A 14784-nucleotide genomic window follows, 5' to 3' on the forward strand; every position below is an offset into this window, starting at 1 on the left:
ATAAGTGAAGTTGCAATTCAGTCGCCTAGGAATACAGAAGGCTTTGGTTGAGGAAGATCGAAAGTACCACAAGATCCAAACTCTTCCAATCGTGATTCATGTTTATGAATTAAAGTACGCTTCCGTACTCAAGTATTTTATTTCTTAATGATTTAACATGGATAATCTTTGGGCTAAGGAATTCGGAGGAAATTCCAACAAGTGGTATCAGAGCCATCTATGATTAAATCATTAAAAAATTATAAATTTATTTTATTTCAATTTAAATCTTAATTTAAATCTATGAAATTAAATTTAAATATGTGTTATTTTTGGATTGTGTAGCACATGTTAATAAAATTAAAAGAATTTAATTACCATAAAGTTTTTTTTGTATGCACTGTAATTTAATATGTGAATATGAATCCAGATTTAAAAAAAAAAAATTCTTCGTTTGTTTATCTTTTTTATACCATTCTATATGGATTCATTCCTTTAGTAAATTCATTATTTTTTTTTTGTTTTACGTGAATTGAATCATAATAATTGATTCTAATCTTAATTGATCAAAATTTTGTTTGACATATCAATTTGTTGAATAGTTATAATTATGTCTTTTTTTAAGGTCTGAAAAGACACCATTAAGATTTAATTCCTTTTGCGATTTAAATATTTTTTTAATTGTTACATAAGAAAACTAGTAACAATTTAGATTATTATACCCACCTATTTTATAAAGATTTAGTTTTGGAATAAATTGATTGAATATTATGCTACCAAAGTAGCCTTTTTGTGAAAATTGATTTATTTAAAACATTAGGAATATGGTGATATGTAATTCATACGAATATTGGTCAGTCCAAAGGAATGTCTATATTTGGCCGAATTACATACACATATTGATGGTAAATACATATTTGGGTAGCTAATTAAGAATAAAGTAATGCTTATTATTTATGCGCACAATAATCGGCCCAAAGGAAGTTTAGTGTTTGGCCAAATAATAAGCATTGTACACTTTTGTTTATTTTCTATTAATTATGTGATTAATAATTAGCCCAAAGGAAGGTTATTGTTTGGCCAATTAATAGAAAATATATGCGGTAATAAATAGGTTGCAAAGTTTAAGTTTCCATATGCGCATTCAGTCGGTCCAAAGAAAGGCTTAATGTGTGACAAAAATTTTGACAACATTTGATTATTGCAACGAGAGTATCACGTACAGTTAATTTTTCTATCCAAAGATTGAACATTAATGTTGTTCTAGATATCTCAATATGAATTTTTTTTCCATTATTTAACTAATGTTTACTGCATGTTTTGTGTTCTAATAAAGAAACTATGGCTTCAGCTACCAATGTTTCTTTATAAATTAGCAGTATTCCTATGCTCAATGGTTTAAACTTTAAGGTTTGGAAGGATACCGTGGAAATTGTCCTCGATTGTATGGATCTGGATATAGTTCTTTGAGAGGAGAAATCCACTTCCATTCCAGAAAATCTCAATGAGGTTAAAATAGAGAAGTGAGAGATATCTAATTGAATGAACATTATGATCATGAAGCGCTCAATTTCTGAGACATTTCGGTGCTCAATTACTGAGGATAAAGATACAAAACAGTTCTTGAAAGATGTTGAAAAATTATTTGCTAAGAATAAAAAGGTGGATGCAAGTAGCCTTTTGAGCAAACTTGTCTCCATGAGGTATAAAGGTAAAGAAAATTTCTATCGAACAAATTTGAAATGAAAGATCTTGGTGATGCCTCTTTTGTATTATTGGATTATCACAAAAAATTATATCGAAAAGATTTTAAGTAGATATGGTATGAAAAGATGTAGACCAATGGACACACCCGTAACTAAAGGAGACAAGTTCAGTCTCAAGCAATGCCCTAAAATTGATCTTGAGAGGACAGCAATGCATGATAAACTTTATGCATCAGCACTAGGGAGCTTAATGTATGCTCAAATCTGCGCACGTCTCGATATATCATTTATAGTACTAGTGGGAGTATTGGGTAGATACTTGAGCAATCTAGGCATAGATCATTGGATAGCTGTTAAAAGCGTAATGCGTTATCTAAAGAGAACAAAGGATTACATGCTTACTTATCGGAGATCAGAAAAATTTGGAGATCATTGGGTACTCTGATTCCAATTTCATGGCATATGGTTGCGAAACTTTGTCACTGGGCTTCGTATAGTAGATGACATTGAAAGGTCATTAAAAATATTTTGTGACAATAAGTCAACAGTACTATCTTCCAACAACAATAAGAGCTTAACAAAATCGAAGCATACAGACATCAAGTTCTTAGTTGTCAAGGAGAAAGTTTAAGAAAAATAAAGTTTCATAGAACATATAGGAACAAAGTATATGATAGCAGACCCATTAACCAAGGGATTGATCTCTAAAGTCTTTCATGAGCACACTGCTCGGATGGGTGTCAATATTTGTGATGCCTTGGTTTAGTGAGAGTTTATTTTATGCTATATGTCCTATCATAGATAATTGAATTATTTTCTGCAGAATTAAGTTGATGGTTTATTTCATGTTATGTGAAATGTTCATTTTGCAACATTTGTTTTGTGTTTGATCTCAATAAAGTTTTAAAGTTGGACCAACTGGAAATAGACATGCATGAGATCACTTGGCATGTAATTTTCATATTACTCATCCAAATTTGATCTATGTCGTCAAGTATATTAGCTTGGTGACAGAGACGGATTCAGGGGGGCAAGTAGTGGCCTTGGCCCCCAACAAATTTTAAAAGCTCATATACTATTATAATAGATATCTTGTATAGAATAAAATTTAATAATGTAGTGATAGTAAAAAGAGTTATTATTCTTGTTAATAAGCTATAGTTTAAATGGCATAATCTCTCCATACTCAATTAAGAGGTCGTAGATTCGAGTCTCTCTATTTTTGATAAAAAAAAGAGTTATTATTAAAAATTAATTATAGTTATATCTATTATTAAATATATAGCATTATATTTGATTATACAATATTTTAATTTTCGGCCCCTCCACTCTTAGATTTCTAGATTCGTCCCTGCATGGTGATTGTCATGGTTCAATCACGACATTAATGTGATAAAAGTTGCGATAGTTCCATATCTAATGTATGAGATGGACCAGATTGTTAAAGTAATAACGGAAATAGCATTCAGATGCACACATAAAGTTTATAAGATGTGATTATGTCAAGAAAGAATATATGTATAGCCCAAGTGGGAGATTGTTAGAAAATTATTTTAATTTCCTAATTTGTTTGTGGGCAATACATATATTAATTATAATCACAAATTATGATATTTCAAATTAAATGACTTATATAATGGTGGTAGAATAAAACTATATATTATCTTTTGTTCTTTAGATATATTATCTTTTGAATTTTAGATACTATTTTATTTGGGCTTTAGGGTTTAATGAGTGCCATGCTCAAATATAAATAGTGCCTTTATGATTTCGGTCTCCAATATACCAAAAAAGCCACCTCAACAACTCTTTCTCCATCAGAAAAGTTGCAATTCAACCGCCTAAGAATACAGAAGATTTTGGTTGAGGAAGATCAAAAGAACCACAAAATCTAAACTCTTCCAATCGTGATTCATGTTTATGAATTAAGATACGCTTTCGTACTCAAGTATTTTATTTCTTAATGATTTAACTTGGATAATCTTTGGGTTAAAAAATTTTGAGAAAATTCCAACAGAAGCATGTACAAATGAAGCATTTAATTGTGTACAATACCAGTTCTGCTTCTTTTTTTTTTTTTTTCCCCTTCACATGCCAAACAGAAATGCATCCAGCATGAAAAAGGATATAGTATAAACTATAAAGTTTTCTCAGTAGGATTTATCCAAGTCAATAATTGTCCAATAGTATACAATTTCAACATAAGAACACATACAGCACAAGTGAGTAGTCGATGCATTTCTCTAAGTTAAATTGTAAACCGACATAGCACCAAACTCAGAAGAGACACATGTCGCCATGTAATACAAGCATTTTGAGTATAATTCTGACATAACAATTTATCATTTAATTAAGTAATTTAGTAGCAGATTAATTAAGTACCAAGCAGCAGCAAAGCAGAAGCAAAATATAATATCATTGCAGAAAATTATAATTAAAAATATCTCAAATTATTATTGAAAATAAAACAAAATTATAATGAAACAAGCAACTTTATCATCATCAAATAACACTACAAGAAAAAATAATATTTGTAATAAAAAAATTGTTACAAAAAATTAAAATTTTGAAACAAAAGGATTTTGTAACAAAAAAAGGGGCCATTGTAGTATGTTCCGTTACAAAAAGTTTTTGTAACAAAAAACAGAACTGTTACAATTTAAAATGATATTTTGTAACAAATTTTTCTGATACAAAAAATCAGAAGTCGTTACAAAAGTGATAACAAATTTTGATCTTCAAAGTATTTTTGGTGACAATCTATTTTTTTCTATCATAAAATTTTGTTACAAAATGTAACTTAATTTTGTAACATTTTTTTTCTTTAGTTACAAAAGCAAAATAATTATTTTGTAACAATTTTTTTTAATACAAATTGCATACATAATTTACTAAATTATTTTTTTAATTAACTAATATATTAACTATTTTACTAAGCAAGTCTATATTTATATAATATGTAAAAACATACATAATTCAAACATGTCTCATTTAGCTAAAATTGCTTTAAAACAAAATAACATTAGTGAGTACATTGATTAGTTCTACAAGTTATATGTCTTGCACTAGTTCAACCAAAAGTTAAAAGTTCTAACATAGATTAGTGTCTCTATAAATCAAAATATTCTTGAATCCTTTAAGTAGCATGTTGTCACTATTTTTGCACTCCTGTAAATGAGAAAAATCAAAATAAAAATTAGAAACAAGATATAACACTAATTACAATTTTTTTCATTCACTTTTATTCAAAAATAATAGTAAACCTAATTTGGCAAAACAGACTTTCACCAATTTGAATCAACAACCAAGAATATTATGACAACAAGCTACAAAGTAATTACTTAACCAACTATGTCTTTAAAATGTCTCCTCATAACATACCTCCAATACTTCATCAAATTCAACTAGGCTCTTTCTTATGCTGAAGAACTTTTTCTGCATTGATTTGCAACCCCAAGAGTTGTACATATGTGACAATTCCCCTGTGTATCATGAAAGAAGAATTGTAATTATATGAGAAGATGAGTAAAAAAGCACAGGTTCAGACATCTTCCCTCTTTCCAAAATCAAATATATCCTAATGATAATGTTAATAAGTAGATTATAACCTGCTTCACAATGGCATCACCCTTAATTAGGATATCCTCTCATTTGTAATCTTTGATATAAGTTTGATAGCCCATTATTCCGTATCAAAATTGAACTTTTGAAACATCTCGTCGTGTAAGTTGTAACAAGGATAATGTGAAAATTGTTGACATCTTTTAATTAGTAAAGTAGACTCATCTCCACCACAAGAAACCTAGATGTAAACAAACAAAATAAGCAGCAGAAAACATTTAAAAATTTAGACATAAGATTCAGTCCTTATCTTTTGCAGACAAAAGGGATACAAATTCAAACCTATACCTCATTGAAACATTCTATTCATAAAAACAATATTTGTATTTGTTTCCATAAAGAGATCAGGCACCCAAAGTGCGTAAAATAGATCTCTCGCACGATGCTCTTCCTATAAACGTAACATTATTAACACAGTTAGAAATGGAAGTTATAGAACATGGATAAAGTATTACCTTTCCTCTTGCCTCCCCTTTGATCAATACCATTGGATGTCCCATTTGTTCTATGTATGTAGCTGCCAGTGGCACAGATATTGTGAATAGAAACGCCAATTCTCCCTGCTGATTTGCTAATGACAGCACACTCCTTCAAAGTATCATATATTCCCTCTATACTATCATCTTTCATATATATGAGGAAGCAACTACTCAACTGTCAAGCATATAAAGATAGCCAATTAAATCAGGTCTCCAATGATCAGTTCACCAACAGTGGGAAAAAATAAAAAACAGGCTCACAAAAAGACAGGGAAAACCTTACTTGGCGTTGGCTCCTTTTTGCATGGGTAAGTGAGGCACAGATTTTTCTTAAGCTGGGTGTACTTCCACCAATTCTTTGTTTGCTTCCAACAATGGATGCTATGCTCTAACTATTTCTAACACTATGAAAAAGCTGCTATAGGAAAAACATAAGACGAATTAAAACAAGAAAAAAGAACAGTTGTAGAGGAAGAACAACCGAGATGAACCAGAAACCAGCAACCAAACGATGCACAGCAACTAGGGAACGACAACGCCGAGAACTACCGGGGAGGAAGAACGGCCGAAATGAACTAGACCAGTAGAGGCAGAGGACCAGGGACCAGAGGAGCAGAACAAGCAGAAACAAAACAAGACAAAACAGAAGCAGTTTCAGTAATTCAACAGAACAACCAGCAAGGCAGCAACAATGAAATAAACAAGTCAACAACCAACAGCAATCCATCAAATAGCTTACCATACTAAAGTTCGAAACTGAATCAAGGAATAGCTTACCATACTAAAGAGGTGCGACTAAATCGAGCAGCCACAATAACAACACTTGTTGCAACAATGGAACGGCTCAGAGCAAGGGGGCAGCAGCGGAATGATGGCTCCGACGGTGGCGTACGACGGAGCAACTCACGATAAACAATCCTTGGCACAAACAATCTCAGCAACAACTCTTATGGTAACCAGGATTTTGACCGACAATGAGAAACAACCAGAAAAGGGCTAAAGCTTACCAAAGAGATGGCGGCTCCAACGGTGGCAAAACAGCGATGGAGCACAGCTCCTTGAATGGCAGCAGAAGAGGCTCACAGCGGCGGTGACAAGTCGCGATGAGGGTGACGATGGCAGGCTCGCAGCAGTCGCGACGCCTCTTCCTCTTTCCAGTTGGTTCTCCCTCGGCGTGGCACTCATCCTTTCGATGGCGATGCACACCTGCGACTCCATGGATGGCGACGGAGCTTCGACAGCACAACCCTCAACTCGTGATAGTGGCGGCGACGGTTGGACAGAACTCCCCTTCCTCGCGCAGCTCTCTCTCTCTCTCGACGTCACCTCCCTCTCGCGCGAACTCTCCTCTCGGTGGAACTGACGGCGATGACGACCCAATAGTGACGGTGACGGATCGGTGGCCCCAGTGGCGACGACGAGGCTCGGCGGCGGTGACGTGTGATGGCGGTGCGGACATCTCCTCTCCCGACGCTCTCTTCCTCTCTCTCGAATCCCCCTCTGCTCTCATCCCTTTCCTTATTTCTATTTCTTTCTTTCTATTTCAGAGTGTGTATTGTGCTGCTGAAGGGGAAAGGTGAAGGTAGTGTTGAGGTTTGGGGGAAGGTTGCAAGGCGGTTAGGGTTAGGTTAAAGGGGTTAGGATTTGTTTGTTTAAAAATGATTTAGAAATTTAGGGTAAAATCAAATTGGGAATTAAGGTTTTAATATGTTAAAATAAATTTTTTTTTTAGTTGCAAAGAAATCTTTGAATTTTGTGACAAATAAATAACTTGTTACAAAATATTTAGACCTTTTGAAACAAATAGATATTTTGTTACAAAATATTTTGAATTTTTGCAACAAAAATAACAATTCGATACGAAAGCCAACATAATTTGTAACAAAAGAAATCACATTGTTATAAAATATTGAAATATTTTGTAACAAATTTTCTTGTTGTTACAAAATATTCTTATTTTGTAACAATAACTAATTATTGTTACCAAAAAATAATAATTTATAATAATTTTAAATTTGATACAAATTTTTTTGTTACAAATACTCTATTTTCTTGTAGTGCAAGCACATATCTCATGATGATCATCATAAAACAAGGGCAGCAACATATCAAACATTTATATTATAATCAAATAACAAAGGCGGCAACACATCAACAAATTTTTTTATGCTTAAGACATCCATGATCTGTCAACAGAAGCCATTTTAACAATGTATAATGAATTATTATCAGATCCAGCAAAATGTATAATAAATTGACTAGACAATAAACTAATGGAATGATAGGAATGTTAGTCCAAATCTGTGATACTAAAAATGCAAGCGACTAAAGTTCTTTCAAATGAACAATATTTAACTTTTTTCTTGGTCTAAACTAAGATTTGAACTATTGAAATTACAATTTTACTTAATATAAAATTGACAAGAGTGAACCGAAAATAGATCTCAAATATGTAAGCAGACATAATAGTGATATAGTAGCTAAATACATGCATTAAAGATAAGAAATAGTGGAAGGGAGCGGCCTTGAACAACAAACCTTCTCCAATGCTCCGACTGAAGGGAGCGGTGGCAGAAGGGGTTAGAGGTTTGCAGCGACGAAAGGGAACAAAGATGGAGGGGGCATCGACGAAAGGTCTTGCGAGGGACAATGAGCGCCGAGTAAGTCACCACCAGAGAGAGTCACCGCCAAAGGAGGGTTAGGGGTTTATGGTAGGAGCAGCGATGGTGGGAGTGTTAGAAGAGGGAGCGCCAATGGAGGCACTGCGAGCGTTGGCAATGTTCTTTGGAGTGTTAGGGTTTTGATATTTATTTTTCAATGAAGCACAAAAGGGTCGAAGAAGGCGAAAGAGTTTCGAAGCAATATAACTCATCATATTTGAACGAAAGCTTTTTTTTTTTGGAACCTTTTGGCCACACTTTTGAAGCGTGCTAAAAGAATTACCGGAAACTGCCACACTTTTAAAAGTTCACTATAACGAAACTATGTCGCCACGCATCAAAAGCGTGACTGTTTCTTTCTATGGCCACGCTTTTGAAGCGTGACAAAAAAACATGATGAAATCTCTAATCATTTGTCACCCTCGTAAAAGTGTGGCCATTGACTCCTTTTGCCACGCTTTTGAAGCATGACAAGAAAAAACATGGCCAAATCTCTAATCAATTGCCATCCTTATGAAAGCGTGACCATTGATCCTTTTTAGCCACGCTTTTAAAACTTGGCAAGAAAAAAGTGTGGCCACAGAACTTTTTTCTTAGCTTACCATTCCAGTCGCTGCCATATTTTCTAATTCTACTAATATCTTCGACTGTCGCTGTTGCTGCTACTGCTACCATGCTAAACGTCTGTCCTTCAGTTTCGCAATGATCTCTCCTTCTCCTCTCCTTCCCTTGGATTTCTAGCTTGTCCCTCTGAAGCTTCGAATGCACAACTCCGAGTTTCTGCGTCAACTCCAACTCTTAGGTTAGTTGATTCTAAAACCTAGATTCTTCTTCTTATTTATTCTGTTGCCTGAACCGTGATTACCTTTTTGAAAGTTCTATTGTTAGATTACAATAGATATGTTTGCTGCTTCACCTCGTTTCAAATTGGAATTCTTTAGACTCCATTAAAATCAAGGAGAGGATATGGAGCTTGAGAGGAGGTGTACGTAGCAACAATAACAAGAACATGTTTTGCAATTAGGATTTTGGAGAGAAGGCCTATTTTTGTTTTTTTTTTGTTTTTATTCGGTAACAGTTACCAACAAAGCTCTGCTACAACGGACACTAACCTCCGGGTATATAACAACGTTACAAAAATATTAGTCAATTTGATAGTAGGATAACATTGATATATATAAATTAAAAATGTTAAAAATATAAATAAAATTTTTAAATATTAGAGACAATTTTAAAATTTATTTAAATTTTGAGGACAAAAATAATATTTACTCTAAAAAAAATAACACGTTCAGTTTGGTATTGTGTTTTGGATTATGGGTGTATGTGGAATTTTCAATTGACTCTCATTCAATTCATCCTTTCACCAAATATGCTTAAATTCAATAAGCAAATCTGAATATTAATTTAAGACAATTATTAGTAAAAATTTTAATTTTAATAAATATTTTAATACTATATATAATATAAAAAATATTAAATAATTTAATGTATTTAACTAAATTATTTAATGTAATATATATCTAGATATTAACTATTACTTTTGTATAAAAATACATCGTATAAATTATCAATTTGTTACTATTTTACATACAGAAAAATAGTAATGGACTAGACTTGAACGTAATGTCCTTATTATTATAAGGTCAAATATGGCAACGTAAGAAAGTCCATCCTCTGCCAAGTGCACGCAACGTAGACTTGAACGTAATGTCCTTATTATTATTGTTGCGGGTCAAATATTGAATCATGGAAAAAAGGATCCCAGCTATTACACAACTAAGGTTGAATTGAAACTCCAAGAATTAACGTGGTTCACTTCTGCATATTTTCCGGTTGAACCAGAGAAACCTGCATAAACCTGTTCAGAAAGAACACTTCCAAAATCAATTCGATAGGCTAAATCAACGTGATTGTTTCCGTTAGTGTAAGAAGCAACAACCCTTAGCCTTTTAAGTGAAGGATCATAGGTTATTGTTACATTCAATGGTTCTCCACTTCGAAAATTCCACCGAGAAGTAGCGGAGGATTTGATGGAATTAACGTTAATTCCAATGTGTCTATAGTTTGGATCCCCAATATCAAGATTAGGGTATGTATCAAATTCGACTGCGACAATTGAAGTGGTTGATGAAGAATTGGTTTGATTGCTGAAGAGTCCGAGAAACCCCCCGCCGGAGCGTGGTGGTAGGTCGGAGATGGGAGCGATGAAGAAGGTGATGCCATCGGCGGGAGTAGCGGTGGAGTTAGGTTGAGAGATATTCAAGACAAATGAAGTGGAAATGGTTGCCACCCTTCCGGACATGTGTAAAACTATCGGGAAGGTGGAGAACGTACGACCGACGCTGCCGGATTGGGGGATGCCGTTTCGCTCTTTGGTGAGTTCCAAGGCGAAGTTGGGGGAAAAGACGGCATTGCCTTGCATGAGGAGGTCGGTGTCGGAGTCGAACCGATCGTATGTGAAGGTGGTGGAGTAGGTTACAGAGGTCACTACATTGAGACAGTAGAATGTTATGAAGGTGAGAACAAGTGGAAGAGTAGATGAGTGGTGTTTCTTTGGGATAGCCATAATTATGTAAATAGAATAATAATGATGATGGGTTTTCTTTGTTAAATACCCAAGGAAGCTAGTTGGTTCTTAAATAGATGATGACCGATCTCTCTTTTATTTGCACGTAACGTTTTATGTATTATTCTTGACATTAATTTTTGAATATGATTGGTAGCTTATATCTGGATATAAGATTAAAATTAGAGAGGTGAGGCTGATGATACGTCATGTCGGCTGAAGGGAGTCGCCGTTTCATATGTATTGAGGGTTCAGGTTGATGATACGTATGGAGAAGGACTTCTTGTAGGATCTTGATTATTCTTATGGTCCAGCACGGTGGCGTTTGATGCTAATAAAAATAGTGATATACAAAAAAGTAATCGGATGGATCGGATAAAATATTGATTCGAAAAAAGGTGGAAATTGACATAATTTTGATGCGTTAGTAATTTTTAGTTGGTGCTGTTTTGACAATAATTGATATTAATATAAGTGAGAATATTGTTTTTCTTTAGAAAAGAACTCTTATAATAAATTTGTTCTGTATAAAAAAGTTATTAATAATGATACAATAAAATATATATGTGAAAATATTTTTTATATACGTTGATGTGAATAAGTGAATTGAAGGAAAGATCGCAGAGATATTTATTTTATAATCAGATAAAGTTAAACTGGTCACTTTTCTATTTTATCATTTTATTTTATGCATATTATTTGAATAGAGTCAAATGCTTTAATTTAGACAGATGAGTTGAGATTTTGTTTTTCATAGTGATCCTACCACTCCACGAATTCCTGACCCAAATAAGCAGCTCCTTTGAAGAATTCGAGAAACTAATATTTTTACTCCTCAATACCTAGAATATCGATAAGTTTATTTTTTAAAAAATTAACTTTAAATTTATAAAAGATAAATTTTTTCTGATAAAATTATCAAAATTTTAAAAAATTATTTTAAATTTTTAAATTGTTCTTTTACCTATTTTAATCCATCTCTAATCTCTTTTGCTACCAATTTTTAAATTCTCAATCTTTTATCACTATCATTTAAATCCATTACCATCCAAATCTCATTCCTAATTATTACCATTATGATCACTGTCGTCGTCATCATCACCATTGTCGTCGCCATAACTATACTTCCACCACCACTATAACTCGTACTTGGACAGTTCCAAAATCTCTAAACCAAGATTTCTCTTTTTTTTATAGTCTATCATCACTATTATCAGAAATTTAACTTCTCAAAATCTTCCATGGTTGCATTATCTCTAGATTTTTAAACTCAAAAATTTTCTAAAACCCCACTTGAAAAACCAAAACAGAAAGAAAAGAAAAAAAAAAGCAGCAACATTTAAATGGTGATAGCTCATCTCACACCCGACAATAGCTCCTCCCTTCTGTGTTTCCTCCTTTTCACTGCGTAGCATCTTCTCTCTCTCTCTCTCTCTCTCTCTCTCTGCGTGTGTATGTGTGAGAGACAGTATTGATTCCCTCCGTCGTCTTCATACTTACTCCTCACCATCGCGCCTTTTTTCTTTTTCTTCCCTTTTTTCGATTTGGTCTTTCTCACTTTTGGATCTTTCAATAGCGGCAATGACAGCTATGGTTCCCGCAACTGTTGCCTCCTCTCTTTCCTTTACCTCAATCTATCTTTCATGGAGTTTTTGGAAAAAAAGGTTTGCAATTCGCTCTCACATGAAGCAAAGAAGATTTGTGATCTATATGAGAAAGAGGATGGGTTCGTTTGTTGGTAGTGATTGGAGGGAAATAAAATAGTATAATAGTGGTAGTAAAGAGAATGAGGTGGCAATGGCAGCAATGATTGTGGTAGTTGGGGATGAGTGGTGGTGAGAAAGAATTTGGGTGATGGTGGGGTTTGGAATTAGTGTGGTGGTATTGTGGAGTAAAATTTGAATTTAAGGTTAGGTTAGATTAGAGGGTAGTTTAGGAATTTTAAATAATTTTTTAAGGTTCGGTAGTTTTGTCCGCAAAATTTCATCTTTCATGCACTACAAGAAAAACGTTAAATACCGTCAGATTTAGAATTGGATGTTAGCAATAAATTCGTCGGATAAAAAGATTATCGTTGGATTCGATTTTTCGACAGTAAATTTTCCGGCAATAATTGGAGGAAAAAAATAAAAAAATGGCGCGATCATTATCGTCGAATTATTCGAATTAGTGCAATGCTGCATTTTGGTCATTCGCAAAGCATTACTGCGGTTTTATCCGCCGGTAAATCATCCAATGGTAATTTTGCCCTAAATTCAAACAGCGAACCTTCTCCCCTCTCATTTTTGAACTACTCTTTCTCTCTCTCTCTCTCTAACCTTCTCCTCTCTCTCTCTCTCTCTCTCTCTCACAAACCACCTCTGGTAGCCCCTCTACCAGCGTCGGCCACTACCAACAACGTTCAAAGACTGTGTGGACATCTTGCGTTGCTTTGGTCATTCTATCGCTACCGTTTTTGTCACTCCTGTCACTGTTGCCGCCACCACTGTCAAACTGCTGTCGCCACTGCTCCCTGTGTTGTTGGAGCTGCCTCCTACCTCCTTTTCAGGTATGTTGTCCTCCTCCTTCTTCCTATTTTTTTTTTAATTTATTTTTAAAAAATCCTAATAATGCAACCCTGCTGGTTGGTCACTGCCGCCACCACTTTGTTGTCTATGCTGCCACCACTTCATCGGAGCTGCCTCCTTCCTCCCTCCAGTTATACTGTTCTCCTCATTCTTCTTATTATTTTTTTTTCAGATTTAGTTCATGTATTAGTTTAGATTTAGGATTTTTTTTATTCTGTTTTGATTTAAGAATTTTAACCATGTTTGATATCATGTTATTAATATGCCTTTTGCTTTGGAGTACATGTATATGCTGGAATTCCTGTGTTATTTGAAACTAACATGAAACTATGTTAACTAAACTCAATAAATTCAATAATTTTAAACTTTAGGCATAAATGAAACTATTATTCTATGGAATTTGGGTGTGGTGATTGTAATGAAAACATGTCTTGATCCACCAGAATTTTTGTCCTTAGTTATTGTTCCTGAAATGTAATTTTGGCATTCATTATTTATATTTTTTTATTTTTTATTGTGTTGTAGTTGCTATACATCAGAATCAAGCTTAGAGATTGTGGAGGTTGGGTTAGAACGATGAAGCAAGTCGTAGGAATGGTGGTTTCCAATAAGATGCAGAAGTCCGTGGTGGTGGCAATGGACATCCTATTCCACCACAAAGTGTACACTTGTTACATCAAACAAACTCCTAAATTTATGCCACACGACGAGCACAATCAACGTAACATTGGTGATCGAGTTAGTAACAACTTTCAACTTACCCATCTAATTTGCAGTCCTTCTTTATTTCTTAAAATATTGAACTTAATTATTAGTATTGTCTTTGTAACTTTATATTTTAGTATTTTTACTTTAGACATGGTTTATGATAGGATATTATGATGGCATTTGATCTATATAGCTTATTTCTCTTAGTGGAATAAGCTAAGGTTTGGTAGTTGTATTATTCTTATTACATGATGCTTAAATGTTAATATACCCTCTAGATTTTTCAAGAAAACTTAGTAAGCGATCTCTTTTGCTGTTGTTCTTTTAGGTTTGACTGGATCCTTTAGGCCTTTGAGCAAGCACAAACATTGAATTGTTGCTGAAATTCTCAAGAAAGCACGCATATATACTCTTCCCATTGCACCAATATCCGAGAATGTGCCCTCCAGCACTGAAGCACCTGCTCCCTAAATTAGTGTAAGGTGTTGAAAGAAT

At 33.9% G+C, this 14784-nt stretch overlaps 1 protein-coding gene and 1 long non-coding RNA gene across 3 annotated transcripts; both read right to left on the bottom strand.

Annotated features, from left to right (window-relative positions):
* Nucleotides 5796-6711, bottom strand: LOC107618093. 2 transcript variants are annotated; one of them, XR_001615148.2, is made up of 4 exons: nucleotides 6563-6711; nucleotides 6303-6360; nucleotides 6069-6200; nucleotides 5796-5960 (listed from the first exon to the last, which is right to left on the bottom strand). It is a non-coding gene; the product is annotated as an uncharacterized LOC107618093 (long non-coding RNA). The 2 variants fall into 2 exon arrangements; XR_002353400.1 differs by having other exon boundaries at nucleotides 6069-6203.
* LOC107619708 (lectin) lies at nucleotides 9987-11146 on the bottom strand. The gene has a single exon (XM_016322004.2). The coding sequence runs from the start codon at nucleotides 11012-11014 to the stop codon at nucleotides 10217-10219; it is 798 nt and encodes a 265-aa protein (XP_016177490.1). The 5' UTR covers nucleotides 11015-11146; the 3' UTR covers nucleotides 9987-10216.

The sequence above is a fragment of the Arachis ipaensis genome, chromosome B09 (assembly GCF_000816755.2).
Source record: "Arachis ipaensis cultivar K30076 chromosome B09, Araip1.1, whole genome shotgun sequence".
In the NCBI taxonomy this organism is placed as follows: Eukaryota; Viridiplantae; Streptophyta; class Magnoliopsida; order Fabales; family Fabaceae; genus Arachis; species Arachis ipaensis.